Source organism: Ctenocephalides felis, unplaced genomic scaffold (assembly GCF_003426905.1).
Source record: "Ctenocephalides felis isolate EL2017-DRISC unplaced genomic scaffold, ASM342690v1 CF-g0.4_SCAFFOLD_01886, whole genome shotgun sequence".
In the NCBI taxonomy this organism is placed as follows: domain Eukaryota; kingdom Metazoa; phylum Arthropoda; class Insecta; order Siphonaptera; family Pulicidae; genus Ctenocephalides; species Ctenocephalides felis.
Genome location: NW_020538040.1, coordinates 132,459,857 through 132,475,539, shown reverse-complemented (window position 1 = coordinate 132,475,539; position 15,683 = coordinate 132,459,857). Strand labels below are relative to the sequence as shown.

Genomic DNA, 15,683 nt, shown 5'->3' with positions numbered 1-15,683 from the left:
TAAGTAGTATATTATTAGTAGTATATATTATTATTATCTTGTTAACTAGTTATTTTTACATACATATATGCACCTTAGAAACTAAAATTAATATATAATTGTAAAAAAAAAATTAAAATAGTTTAATAACGCAACTATTTTTATTATTACCCGTAAGTTCCTCTACCAATTGCTGCACTAATCGATAATTAGAAAATTTATGTACATTCAAGGCCATAACTGCGTTTAAGAATAAGAACGAAACTAAAAATTTATTAAAATGTCACTTAAAATGGTGTAAAAGTCATTTACTCAGTGTTGACTGATCGCAATTCGAATTTGATCTCAACGACTTGCTTGCTTTTAATCGTTTGTTTCGTATGTTGGCAACACATTGGCAGTGAAGTGTAATGCGCTTCACTCGTGTAAACAGATCGTTGCGATGGCTGATGACACGTCGGTGTAAGCTACGTTCACAATCAATGCCATTACTTATTATGTACTTGTTTAGTCATCGATTTTTTATTTGTTGAAGATTGTATTCTGTATGTATATATGTATATATAATTCATAATGCACTTCGTATTTAAAAATATTTTTCAAAAAGGTTGTTTTATATAAAAAATATGATTGTATAAAGTTAAATTTAACAATGTATTATTTATTGTATTGCATATAATCTACAAAATTATCAACCCCAATATTTACTTTTCCGAAAGAGAAATTTTTGTAATTGCCAGAGAATTGGACTTGCTAATTTTATATTTTTTCGACTTTTCAACTCTTTCTGAATAATTTGACGCTAAAATTGGTAATGTAATTAGCAGATAAGTGCTAAATATGTTGTAATTTTGTAAAACTTAATTTTTATGGATTAAGTCAATTATCAACACATATCCAAAAATTTAGATAACTTTTCTCAAGCCAGAATGCCACTTACACCTAGTTACTTTTAAACCTTTTGTTTTCTGTGTCATGTACTACAACTTTGGATGTATTAACATTGGATCTTTTAATTATTTTTTTAGATTTTTTTTTATCTCATTAGATTTACATCATTAAACTATGAAATTATATTTCTTCTCGTTTATTGATTTTTCCATCATATGATGAATGTTATCAATAAGCTTTACGCTATTTTGGCTCATTTGTTTCCCAAGAAGCACCTGACCCATATGTAATATTGAGTATGTAATCTTATTTTGAATATTAAGGAATAATAAATACAAAAATATTTTTGTTCTAATTGAATTTTAATGTTTTTAAAATACTAGAATTTTAAAAATATTAGAAGAAATAAAACAACTTTCTTTTATAATAAAATAAATTGAAGATTACGCTGAAAAAAATAGCAGTAGATGCTCATTGAATAATTATAAAAAGGTTTAAAAATATATGTGTCGATGAGTAATTTCAGCAGTCATGTGCAAATAATTATATTTTTAATATAATTTTAAGTATTTGAACTAGCAAATGTACAGCATCGAATTCAACAATTCATCGAATTGTGATGCAAAAGAATAATATTAGAATTTTAAATTTATATTTAAATAGAATAAGTAAAATTTGTTTTGGGAGCTAAAGCAAATATTTGACTAACTGAAAATATAGCTACAGGTTCAAAATTATCGATAAAAACTTTCGATAAAACATTTTACTTTAACTTCCAATACATATATTACAAAACTGCTTATTGTAATCGCACCTTTAACATTTTTGCTCATGAAATATTTCACAATATTGCGCAATAAGAATTCATACATCGGGAAGAAAGTAACGTTTTGCAAATAGAGCGATTGTTTTATTAACCGATTTTATTACTATATAAAGTATTTTATATTTATGTGTATATTTCTGTGCTGCATATTTTATTCTGAATATATATTTTTTGCGCTGAAATAAACAGGTAAGTTATATATTTTATATTAAATACGTTCTCGTAGATGATATGTCATCGGATGACTCAGCTGTTTAGAAGTTGTTTTATTGCAAAAAACAGTCTTAAGTATGTTATATTATATATTACAATAGTATATTAATTTTATGTTATTGTTTTCCAATAATTAATAATTATCTTTTTATATTAATTTATATTTTCTATAAATTTCATCGCATTTTGTTATCTACATGATTGTGACTCACAGTCACAGCTCACAGAATTCAATGTAGAATTATATCTGCATTTTATTATATTATATAATGTCTTCATTAAAAACAAATTGGACAATTGAAATATGCATGTTGGAATACAATGTAAATTTTATTTTTTTAGACATTCTTGCGGTCGATAAGGTATATCGATTACAATTTTCTTTGCGAGCAACATAAATCACAAAAGTAGACCAGTTAGCACCATTTTTAACAAGAGTACACAGGAATTTGTTGTAAGTGTTGATGATAATTTTAAATTATTTGTAATTTTAATATAATTTTTTAATTCTATGATAAGGTAAATAGAATTATATATAACTTATTTGATTTATTTACTCAGTATTAACCTTACATACATTTTGTTCCTGTATGTAATGGATGTTTGGTTTATCTAATTGTGAAACAATGATGCATATGATGTATTTTATTTTTGTTTGTTTTTCGATGAAAGTAGCTCTTTGATAAATCAAATTTTAATATACTCATATTTGAATTATGATTCTGTTTTTGAATTATATGAAATATATGAAAATGTTTCAACATTAGACTTTTAAATTTACAGTCGAAAACAAAATGGCACTCGTCTTCTACCCAACAAGCTCAAAGTGGCTCAGATATGAAGAAGTCACCTCTCGAGAGCAAACGAATGAAGACAAATTTAAAGAACAATTTATGTTTAGTATTGACAAACGAAGATATGCTGAACGTGCAGGCCACAAATGTGGCAAAAAATTCAATAATGGATATACAAGAAAAGTATCAATGCGAACCAATTCAGGTTGCATCCAGGGTAAATAGATATTAAATTAATAAAAGATAAAAATTATATTCATAATATACAGTTAATAATATATTTAAATGTATTATGTTTTTGACAGGATGGCGAAGTAAGAAATCAATTGACAAAAGATCAATCAAGTTATTTAGTTCTGACAGATACAGAAATGTTCCTCAAGAAAGATTTATCAGAGGAACCAATCGATCTGAACCCATGGTGCAAGGAGTGGACAACTTCTTGCTTAGATGAAGAATTACTTTCCTCAAATTTAGGTATAAATTTTTTTCTATTGCTGATATTATACAAAATGAAGTATAATTATGTTATATATAAACTCATAATGTTGAAATTATTTACAGATGTGCAACACATGTTTTGCATAGATCATTTCACAAATTTGCAGACATTACAAGATCCTAGATCTTCAACAGAACTGTCCACGAGTCAACCAACCACAGCTATTTTCGAACATAAAAGTATTCCCAAGGACGATATAATATATGATTTTGATCAGCACATATACAGCATATCACATGATAATGAAAATAACAATGTTTTATCACCAACATTCATAAACAATGATATAGAAGAAATGGACTTGTCTCGGCAAGTAAATGATTCAAAAACATGGGAATCCGAGATGCAAAATGTCGAAATCATTCCTAATGATAAATTAGATAGTGCAAGTTTTTATCTGAATAAATTTGAAACAGAACAAAATAACGAGGAATCTCCAAATCCAACTTTAATTTTATCTCCAGCTGAAAGTGATATATTCTTTGACACTTACACTGTTGTTGATCCAATGGACAATTTTCACTCATTAAATAACAGATCCGACACTACTATCGAAAATTTAGAATCTCCAGACCTTAATAATCCCTCAGATGAAGTGTTTGTGGAGCAGTCTATTGATCTCAGCTTTATATCTAATGACATACTTGAAAGTGATAAATTAGAAACCATTACAGCAAGTGATAATTGTCTTTTGTCTAGATTTTCCTTAATTGATTCAAGTAAACCTTTGTTGAATATAAAATTGGTACCGGAGAGTTCAGATTGTTTAGTTAACACTCCTGATGTCATCGACAATGCCATGTCATTGGAAAGTGATTTCAACCTGCTTTCCTACATAGATGTAAGTAATTCTTATTTCATTCTGCTAATTTTTTTGTCTTTATTTGTTTCATACATAATTATGAATATTATGCTATTGAAAATCACATAAAATTTAAATCTATATATCTCTAACTATATAATTTTTTTTATTGCAGAACGATACTACAAGCATTAGCTCAGTTTCAAGTGATGCAACTAAACATGTACCAGTTAACAATTTTTGTGCAATTAAGGCTAATAATAAAAAATCTAAACATCGACATAACTTATCTATTGAGTCGCACCTGTCAACAACTTTAAAAGCCAAGAAAAAGCAAGAGAAAAGAGGGCGCCCACCTAAACTTCCGGGGTCTTCTATAAAAGTGGAATTCTTTCCTGGAGAAACTGAAGATGATTTTAAATACAGAGAATTAAGAAATAAAAATAACGAAGCATCTAGAAGATCACGAATGCTGAGAAAAGAACGTGAAACTCAGATTCTTACAACTTTGCATGATCTTGAGAAACACAATCAACAATTGATCAATAGTGTTTCACATCTCGAAGAAGAATGTAAAAAATATAGAAGCAAATTATTAGATGCTATGTCGAAATGAATATATTTACTGTATACTTGTTAATTATTAATAATCATGCCCTCAAATATATATCGGATGATTAGATTTTATATCATTTAAAATTATTGAATATTTACATAAATTTTATTTAGATATTAATTAAAATGTATGTTAAAGGTATGGGGTAAATTATATATTTTTAAAATTATTTATATATGCTATGCATGAATCCTTGAAATAAAATTATTTATATACGTTTAAAATGTGTTTTTGTACAATTCTTATTATTGTAGGGGGTAATATGTGAAAATACTTTGGTCATTGTGTAAATGATAATGAAATATCTGGAAACAACTACGTTAGCTTATACTATATTTTTCAGGGTCTTTTCGTATTTCACATTATTATATTGCATACTTAATGCTAAATTTTAAATTCTTATAATTATTAGAAAATAATTATTATTATTGAGATTTGTAATGTATAGCAAAGCCTTGAATTCAGGTATTATAAAATTGTATCAATACTAGTTGTAATTATTTACCTTCGACTAAGAAACTTCGGGGGAACGCCTGTTCAACGGAAACCGCGTTTTTAGAGGGCTGTTGCGATTTCAGCTCTGCGTAATATGGATTTTTACCGCATTATAGAGGGGTTGACAGTGCTTTGAAAGCCACTTTACCATATTATTACATTGTCTAGGCCACTTTACTTTATAAACTTTTTTATGTTGCTATTATATGAACCTCACAATCTGAAGTTAATTTCGAATAACATGCCTTCAAATATTAAGATTTTATTTAAAAACTTTTTGTTCCATTTGGTGGCAACAGAGCGCAGCACTACGTTGGCCAACGCAAATTTATTATTTTTAACGTCAAGTTGATATAGCAGTTAGACCGGTGCCTTTCTAGAAAATTTGACAGCTTTTTCTAAGAGTAATTTAACTAATGCATCAAACGCAATTAAGAGATATTGATAATTAGAATTCAATAATTAATTATAATGTATGATTTAATGATATTGCATAATAAAATATATAGTGAAAAATTGATGTCAAACAAATTGTCAATGATTGTACAAATGTCAGACCTAGGTGAGTAACGAACAAATTCTTCTTTTTATTTCAATATTATTTGTGAAGCAATCAGCCACGGAAGTAATTTTAATGTCCGAAGATATTTTATCATCTTGCATTGAATACTAAAAATAGAAGTAGATAATTTATTTAAGCTTGGTTTTTAAGAATGGATTATTTGAAGTTTGTATATGAAGCATTGAAAAGCTCTTAATTTGTACCAGTACTGTAGTTTCTGCTAAGATTTTTGAATATTAAAAATAAATTACCTATTTATTAATTTAATTATTGTTTTTTTCTATGTTTTTTATGATATGACGGAAATGAGTTAAGTACTTTGTTAAACAAATTTCATGCTCAAACTCTTGCAACTTTTTCGGGGTGAATTTTGTCCACAAACTTTTAGAGATCAGAAAGCTGCTTTTAAATTATTGTAAGGCCCTTAGCGGAAGTTATACCCTTTACAACTACTTCTGTTTAAACACAATACATAATATCTATGATGTGTTACACTCGCTATCCCTATATTTTTCAATAATTTCACGCCTTAATTCAATAGACTTGGTCTTTTTCTTCATACCCATGGTTATAAAAGTAAAAAATATTTTGTGAATGTACAAAAAGCAAACGCGAACTTAACATATATAATAACTGTACAATCACTATTAATGTGTAGTTAAAATTACAAACGTTAAAATAATTCTCGAAATATGTGCGAGAGTAAATCGTTACTATACAATTAATATTATTAATTGTATCAATATATAATATATTAAATAAATTTAAATAGCTAAAATAATTTACAATCATAAAACAGCCGAAATATTTCTATGGTAGTAAAGTCATTGTAACAACTGACAAATTTTTTTATGTTTTTATTTGCCATTAACATTTTTCCAGAAAATTTTTACACGCTGAATGCTCATATGTCTAAGCAAGGAATCGCTCCTTTAGCGATTCATATCTCGAAACACTCGTAAGTCGGGGTACCACTGTATATATATATATATATATATATATATATATCAATTATATATATTGGAGAAGAACTATCGAAGCGCGTAAGCGCCGCGTCGTAGTCTAACGGTTAATCATTAGTACGGAACCCATAGAAATGCAAACAAATTTTGTAGTTATTATCAAAATCTCTATAAAATATCTGATAATTTGATGTGCATATGTTTAATAATCAGTTCTGACCGTCTTTTTTTACTTCTTTTACTCGATCTCCGAAACCTATAGACATGCCTTCCAAAAAAATATTATTTGTTTATTTCGTCAATACAAGTAAAATGTTGAATCTCCTTGTCAATAAAAGTCGTATGTTTTTTGAATCATTCAAATCGGTTGAACCGTGTTCCCGAAATCATCAACGAAAATTTGTATTCGCACACACACACATACATCCATTTTTTGCCAAAATGTTCTGAAATCTTGAAAACGTAAAAATATATAAACATTTTTATTCTAGATTTTTTGCGATCACTATAACTTACACTGGAAATTAATTACCCTACGGGATGTTAACAATGTAGCCTCACATCAATTTACAAATACCGTTGTTGTTGTTATATGCTATGAATAAATTTTTGCCAAAAAGATTAAGTAATGAATTTGACGTAAATATGGATTTTTGAATATGTATGTCCTGTATAAGTATATCCTGTACCTGAATTTTGTATTTTAAAATAACAGCAAAAATAATTGATTTTTCTTTTATAATAAATGTTATTAACATAGTATATAATACTAATACTGGAAATATCCTATATATTTTACCATAAAACAATAATTTGATTCTATTAAATGGGCACCGTAAAAATTTTCGATTAGATGGATATTCTCAGGTTAAATATCAGGCAGCTTGATATCCAACAGTTATGATTTCGGTTTTCGATTGAAATATATAACTAAGTTTGTTAGTTTCAGAAGTAGAATTATTGAACAGTCAGATTTGTTAAGATGGTTATGTCGAAGGCATGGGTGTAAGCTTATTTAGATAAAGATGAGGCACGTTAACTATTAACATAGAGGAATGCGATTTGTGATTTGAAGACCAAGTTTTTCTCAGAAAGAAGTTTTTTAAAACTGCAAAATCAACTTTATATAATGAAATATCCAAATAGTTAATGATACAAAACAATTTACCACATAATATGTATTTTTCTACAAAATTACATTGAATTATAATATAATTAAAAGTATATATGTATATAAGAAACATTCATATTGTTATGCTTTAATATTATCAACTTTTTATTCACATTATATTAAGGGAACACTATGTCGCAGCGATCAAGTAGTTGTCCCTCTGTGAAATGATTGAAGTTGAGAGTTGAGCACGCTGGAGTATCAAATACTAATAATTCGCAATATGTACAATTTGTTTGAGAAACACATTTGCATTCAATGGGAAGGGGATTTGGAAAGGTTTCGTTCGTTTGGATTCTTAATATTAATAGTTTGAAGTTACGGTTATTTTTTACATTTTTGCGGAAATATATTCTAACACAGCCCCTATATGGCGACTACAACACCAATCGAGTTGATACAGTAAACGTCGATACAAATTAACATCTAGCACTGCTCGAATACTATATTGTACATGATACACAATACGATAATCTTGGTATAAATATTTACATATATGTGAGAACGATTATTAATAATTAAAGTAAATACAATAAAAAATAATTTGTACAATTTTTTTTAATTGTAAACGCCTCTGGTCATGGCTTCACGATTTCGATTATGCCACTTGCACGTGAGAATTCGTACGTATGTACGTCTAAACGAAGCATTGCATAATGCATAACACATGGGATTTATAGTCGAGTTAATGTAACACAATGCATAGAAAAAGTCCCAAAGTTCTTGAGGTATGCACCCGGTACAAGCCGTTAATGGTTTTAACAACACTAATATATTATAAGGTGTCCATGTAATGATGAATGATAATAATATGGCTGAAAGAGTTTTCGCTGCTTTTGTTTCTTGTTTTTTCTCTTGCGTTTTTTTCTTCTTTTTGGCCTGCTGTCTAGCTTGTGCGCTTATTGCAACCGGTTTCTCAGCTAACTGTTTCGGAATGATTTTCGCATTGAGCGGAATACGCATGTGTGAGGCATGCGAAGCTCTCCTTGATAATGGATCTAATTGCATATCGACTTTTAATGAACAAGCTTTATGAGCTATAGCTAGAGGTATATCTTCAGATATCATTTTAATGGAAGGCGTGCGATCTTGTCCGTCTTTGTCTGCGTCCCCGGGGAGCCTGATCAGGATGGTGTAAACCGAATCTTGAGTAGTTGGCGGCGACGAGGCGTGAGAGAGGTAAGTCGGCGGCAGAGGCGAGGTTCGCCCTTCCGTTGTCGTCATGTATGGGTCGCGTATCACATTCAGGGAAGTGCATCTCGACACTGAGCTCTGCAACGGCGTCTCGATAGAGACCGGAGTCGCGTATCCAGGATCTGACGGTTCTTCCGGATCTGGTTCATAGTATTCCTCTCTGCCTGAGTGCCACCAAGCTACGCACCACTCGCGAACTCCTCCGCATGAGGCGTACCACAGAAATAACGCTAACTGTAATTGAATTTTCAATATTACTACTGAATAATAATAATTTTAATCATTAGCCTTATAGCTCAAGACTAATATATATATATATATATATATATATATATATATATATATATATATATATATATTAGGGTGGTCCTTAAAATAGTCATTTTCGAATTTCCTTGCTCCCAGGGGCTCAAATGGTTCCAAATAGATAAAAAACAATTCTCTGAAATTTTAGCTCTTAATATTAACGTTTAGATAGAGCGCAATTCGATCAAAGTTTTGTATGGAAATAGCATGGAAAAATTTGCAAAAATTTTAAAAATGTTTTTTAAATGTAATTTAGCGAACAAATGAATGAATAAAACTCATTCATTTGTCGCTAAGTTATACCTAAAACATTTTTTTTTAATTTTCAAAAAATTTTCAATGCTCTTTCCATACAAACTTTGATTGAATTGCGCTCTAACTAAACGTTAATATTAAAAGCTAAAACTTTCAGAGAATTGTTTTTTATCAATTTGGAACCATTTGAGCCCCTGGGAGCAAGGAAATTCGAAAATGACTATTTTAAGGACCACCCTAATATATATATATATATATCATGTAGAAATTGCAGAAATAAATTTTTTGCTGTCTTTCAAAAATTTGCCACACCTCGTTCTTTTTATCCCTGGACGGGGTAAAATGGGACGGCCAGGAGGCATACAGGTTCAATGTTTTAATTTTAATTTTAAAGGGTTTTTACGAAATAATATAAATAATAAGTATATAACCTTGAATTATTATTTCATAAGAAATATTTATAAGCAGAGTTGGAATAACTATTTTTCAAACTTATATCCAAAAAATTGCTTTTTTTAATTTAATTTACTTTTTTATTTACTATTTTTATTGTTTGTTTTCAGGGTAAGGGTTCAGTTAGTTCTTTTTACCTCACCCACGTATAAGCTTTTTCCTTATCTCTGAAATGGTTTTGCACTTTTTCCTTATCTCTGAAATAATTTTCTAAAAACTAACTCTCTTTCAAAGTGGTATTTTCATTCGCCGAAAAATGTGGCAGAAAAAATATAGCACAATACACACATACAGATTAGAAGGTTTTGAAACGTTATTATATCTCTGAAATTTTATTTGCGATTTCTAGAACAAACAGTCCTAGCTTCATTAGTGAATTTAATCATAATAAATAAAGTTGGAAGCTCGTTAAATTTCGTCAAAATTTAGGAGGTATTTCAGAAGAATTGCTCTTTAATAATATGGTGACCATACGTCCCGGTTTAGCCGGGACAGTCCCGGATTTCCACATCGTGTCCCGAATTTTCTAAAAGCAATATTTGTACTAGAGTTAGAGCTTTTATCACGGATGTTCCCGGGTATTTCACAAAGTATAGGTTTAAATTGAATTTTCCTTCTTACTTAATAATAAAATTATAATTACCCATCAAATATGTGAAAATGATATATGCAACGAGCTTATATGAAACAATACATTATGAATAAAAAAATTGCCGAATACAAAATTTCAAAGGAGCGTTAAATAACATGTCACGTTAATAATTTCCAACTTTCGTTTTCAATTTTACGAAAATTAGCAAAAATTATGAAAACGAACTTTATAACTGCCTGATACAAATGATTATTTTTTACTAACAATGAGTTAATTATGAAGAAAATTAAAATGAATTTTATACAAGGCTTAAAAGAAAAAAAATACAGATAAAAGAATATAAGATGTGATATAAGTTATATTAACACATAATGGAATAATAAAGTCCTATTAAAAGTCAGTAATTATGATAAAAATCTATTCATTTTAAAAAACTGATTTTGATTGTATTAAAAATATGGTCACCTTATTGTTATGTTAATACTTTGACCAATTTGAAAGTAAAAAAGCACTGCTCTTAATCTTAACATACACATTACGATGTTAGCGCCGATAATAGATATATTTTTAATATTATCGATATTCGATCGAATCTACGCCTCGGTACGTGTTAATAAATGCGTATGCACTCACCCCCGTGCGTTTGACGTACGTTCCTCCCGAGTCGGTCGTGTTCCCGCAGCCGTCGTCAGGGTCGCCCGCCGACTCGCTGCGCGGCCTCGCCCATTCCCCGGTATGATTTACATGCGTCGCTTCATCGCTACAATGGAAGGAAAAGTATGTATATACACATGTGCACTGAAGACTTATAAATATTAGGATAAACATAAGCTATATCATTATGAAACTAATAAGTAAACATATATGTCATTAAAACTTGCGGTTAGAACCAAAGCTTTTCAATTACTTGATAGAGAAACCTGTTCGGCTTTGGAATTTTCATGTTGATGTTCATGGTTCGCATTTATTGTGCACGTATATGCACAAATAACAACGATATGCAATGTATGTGGAAGAGATGAGTTATTTTACAAATATATGGAATTTTATTTCTGATCTGAATAGTTTTTTTATTCAGAATTTTGATTTTTGCACGTACATAACAATCGAACAATATAAAGCATTGAACCAAAAAATATCTAAAGAATTATTAATTGGAATGTATTCCATCTTCAAAGTTATTTTGAAACTACTTGAAGTTTCAAAATGATACTAATGACGCGAGACTAAGTATACAGTTACAAGATTTAAATGTTTTTTTAACTTTTAATTATTATTCAAAGTATATTGCAAAAGAAACTTATGATAAACAAAATATAGATTTCAAAAAATTATCGTGAAAATGATTATACGTAATCGTAATTTAATATAAAATGCTTTAAAAATCAAACGTTTCAAATATCGTAAGCTTTAAAAATTGAGATTGAAACTACTTTTCAAATGTCTAAAATCTAGAATTTTAAATTAAAAGTAAACCGGTTATATAAATTTTAAATTTAACCGGTTTTGATTACTTGGTAAACCGAAAATACAAAAAACCGAAATCGGTTTCATATCTATTTAAATGATAAATTTAATAAATGAAATGTGAATTTAAAATTTCGATTGTATTTTTCGACAAAAGATATAAACTCTCTGGGTTCATTTCCGCATTTGTTCTAGTTTATTGTTTTTGCACTTCAGTTTATAATTTGTAAAGTCCTGGAAATTAGCTAAAACAAATATATTGATATTTAAATAAACATAAAAAGTTTGAATTCTTATTTGTGTCAGTTGTATTAGTTTTAATTAATGAATTTGCATCGACCACTTATTTCAACCCGCGGATTATTTTACTAATCAATTAATTATCTTGCACAGTTTACCTTTACATAGTCGTTGTGGAAAATTGTCTCTAATTAAATTCGTTTTATAGATGTAATAAATCATTTTATAGCCATGTTTACATCCGGGAAGAAGCTGAAGCAATTTTAGTATATGACCGGCACGTTCTTGTTAATAAAAGTCGAGAATTGGCGATACTCGATAATAATAAGGTTGAAATTATAAGAAACTGCATTTCTTTTCGCGCTGTTTTAATATAATGATCGATTTTGAATCATTTTTTACTACTTATAATTTATTATTATATTTTATTATTTTATTACATAATCTTTTCTCGACTAGTGGACGCTTTCAGCAAGTGTACGTAACAAGTTCTATTTTTTCCGAAACTGACAACTAATTCTGTATGGCATTCCTATGTCATTAAGAACAATTGCTAAAATATCTTACAACTAAACTGCGTTTGCTGATTCTTGTATTTTTTAAAATCAGATAAGTTTGAAATTGTTGTTTTAAAAATAAAATTCGTTCAATAATTTTTCGAAAATTACTAATAATTAATTAAAATAGAAATTCAATATACAGCAATTCAAGTTTTTCAAAGATTGTGTAAAATTGTGATACTATTAAAGTGATAGTTCTAAAATTAAAATCGTTATTTGACATAAGTTATATGTGCAAGTAATATATAATAATTTTCATTAATTGGTAAGAAACTTGAAATTACAAAAAGTTCAATGAAAACTATTTGAATACATGAACAAATTTTGAAAGTAAGTAAAGTAAAAGTCATGTATTTATAGTTAGTGAAGAAACTTGAATTTGCATAAAGGCAATAAGTATATAGGTATATATACATATAATATATATATATATATATATATATATATATATATATATCTGGGTGTATGTGCGTGTGCATGTATATATATATTGCGATAAATTGTGTATATAATGTACCTGGAATTGGATCGTTTCGAACTATCTTTCTTGCCGGCTTGCAGGTTTGGCAGATCCTTTTGCCGTTTCTTCGTCTCCCGCCAAATTTTAAAATATAATATACACATGACAGTGACCGGCACATAGAACGCGGCGATCGCCGTCCCGAAGGTGATGTAATGATTTGTTTCAATGAACTGAATGTAACATTCTGTATTAGGCACTGTTCTCTCCCCCTCGATGTACGGCCAGCTGTAGATCCAAGGGGGCCAGAGGAGCAAGCTGATGCCCCACGCGCTTGCAATCATGACCGCCGCCCGTCCGGTGGTCCGTTTCGCGCGATACGTTAACGGGCGCGTGACCGAGAAGTAACGGTCGAAGCTGATGATCAGCAGGTTCAGGACGGAGGCATTGGACGCCAGGTAGTCTAGCGCCAGCCACGTATCGCATATGTGTGGACCGAGCGGCCAATATCCCAGGATCGTCGTTATCGTAAACAGGGCATCGATATCAGGCCAATCGCAAAGTCCGCCACAGCCAGCGAAAATAAAAAGTAATTGGAGATCGTCTGCAGCTGTTTGTCGATTTTAAACGATATCATCACCATGCAATTGCCAATGACCGTCAACAGGCTGAGGATCTGGCGACGATTGCAATGATGACCATCTGTGGTATCGAATAGCGGTAGCCTTGCGTGGGCAACGCGGTTGAAGATGCATTTAATATATCCACCGTTTCCATGGTGTACCGGCGGCTCGCGTTTGCACTTCGGGGGATCACATGGTGCTGACCCCTGCACCCGTTCAGGTGCTCGCCAAGCGTCAAGCTCTGCCATAACAAAAATTCAAAATATTAATACAATCGTTACACACAATAACATAGGGTAGGGCGGGGCTAGTTGAGCAACTTTTTACTTAAACGGATGTAGCTCCTCAATGAAAAGTCTCAATAAATTGCTATACGGCTTAATGGATTTGTTGTTTATCGCTTAACAAAAGTGTTAATACTATTTTTTGGCAATAAGTAAAATTTAAAAGCTACAGCTGTTTAAATGCAAAAAGTCAAGTATGCTCAATGTACCCCATAGGTGGGGCAAGTTGAGCACTAAGAAATTATAATGAAATTATAGGTTCAATGTCGATTAGTGATGAAATAAAATTAGTTTTTAATAACCAGTTCTATATTTATAGTCTTTATTGACAGAAAAAACAAAACTTATAGTAATTTTCTTTGAATAATTAACCAAAAGTAGAATCAACAAAACAATATCGTATCTTAGGAATTATTTTACCATTAAATTCAGTCTTTTTGTTTAAAATCATTATTTCTTTATATTATTACTCATAGACTTAGCTTAAATTTTAAAAATAATAATTAATTTTTGGAAGTTAATGGTAATTGTCTTAGTGACAAAACAAGTTTAGCAACTATGCTCAACTAACCCCAACTCGGAATTTCAAAATAAAAGTGAGTTTATAAAAAAAACCGCGAGAATTATACCCAGAATCTCTGTGCATATCAAAAGTACTATAATTATATGGAAGAATATCATTTACCTGATTAAAAATAAATAACATTTGACAAAACCAGACGAAAAGTCGTGATGAATTACGTTTTTACTTTTTGGTCTCAAAATAAACAAAACGCCCGCGAGCCTCACTCAGTTGTCCAGCTTCCACTAGCGATCGCGGGATGTTTATTTCTCCCAAACCTCTATCTTACCGCCATATGATGCCTAAACGGACGGTGAATAGTTTTCGAGATATTTCGATTGCTCAACTTGCCCCTATGCTCAACTAGCCCCGCCCTACCCTATGTATATCGCTTCAGATTTTCAATTTTATATAAGAAAATAATGCAAAACATACTATAATACATTTTAAAAAATACGGCAAAAAATGAAAAAAACTGTTTAAAAGTACAGAGCTATAAGGAGCTATATATTCCAACGCAACAAAAACAACAATAAAAGAACGCAAATGAATAGATCAGAAAAATACATAATTATAAATAATTTTTGTTTATACATTTTTGTCAATTTAAGAAAAATTATTAATATAACAGCTGTCATTAACCATCAACATTCCACAATTCCAGAATTCTTCAGCCAATATATGGACGGATAACACACGAGTAAATCGCACTTTTGAATTTTATGTTTTCATATTTTCTACGTAGTTTTCTATTTAATGAAGTATACGCAAAATAATTATTATATTATCTATTCGAGAACTGTTTACAACAAATACAGCTGCATCTGTTGCATAAACCGAAATAATGAATTTTCTATGAATGCGAATTGAAAAT

The 15,683-nt window shown here is 29.9% G+C and overlaps 1 protein-coding gene and 1 pseudogene across 1 annotated transcript; one reads left to right on the top strand and one right to left on the bottom strand.

Annotated features, from left to right (window-relative positions):
- Positions 1-1,701: 1,701 nt before the first annotated feature.
- LOC113377114 lies at positions 1,702-4,754 on the top strand. The gene is made up of 6 exons (XM_026617317.1): positions 1,702-1,885; positions 2,252-2,363; positions 2,693-2,920; positions 3,009-3,180; positions 3,268-4,046; positions 4,183-4,754. The coding sequence occupies exons 3-6, from the start codon at positions 2,747-2,749 to the stop codon at positions 4,621-4,623; spliced, it is 1,566 nt and encodes a 521-aa protein (XP_026473102.1). The 5' UTR covers positions 1,702-1,885; positions 2,252-2,363; positions 2,693-2,746; the 3' UTR covers positions 4,624-4,754.
- A 3,617-nt stretch (positions 4,755-8,371) lies between these two features.
- Positions 8,372-14,117, bottom strand: LOC113375916 (annotated as a pseudogene).
- Positions 14,118-15,683: the final 1,566 nt, after the last annotated feature.

What these genes read in the sequence shown, in the direction of transcription:
- LOC113377114 (XM_026617317.1), top strand. Translation starts at nt 2,747, where the DNA reads ATGAAGAAGTCACCTCTCGAGAGCAAACGAATGAAGACAAATTTAAAG. An exon ending in ATTACTTTCCTCAAATTTAG is followed by an intron (nt 3,181 to 3,267) that starts GTATAAATTTTT and finishes AATTATTTACAG; the next exon opens with ATGTGCAACACATGTTTTGC. An exon ending in ACCTGCTTTCCTACATAGAT is followed by an intron (nt 4,047 to 4,182) that starts GTAAGTAATTCT and finishes TTTTTATTGCAG; the next exon opens with AACGATACTACAAGCATTAG.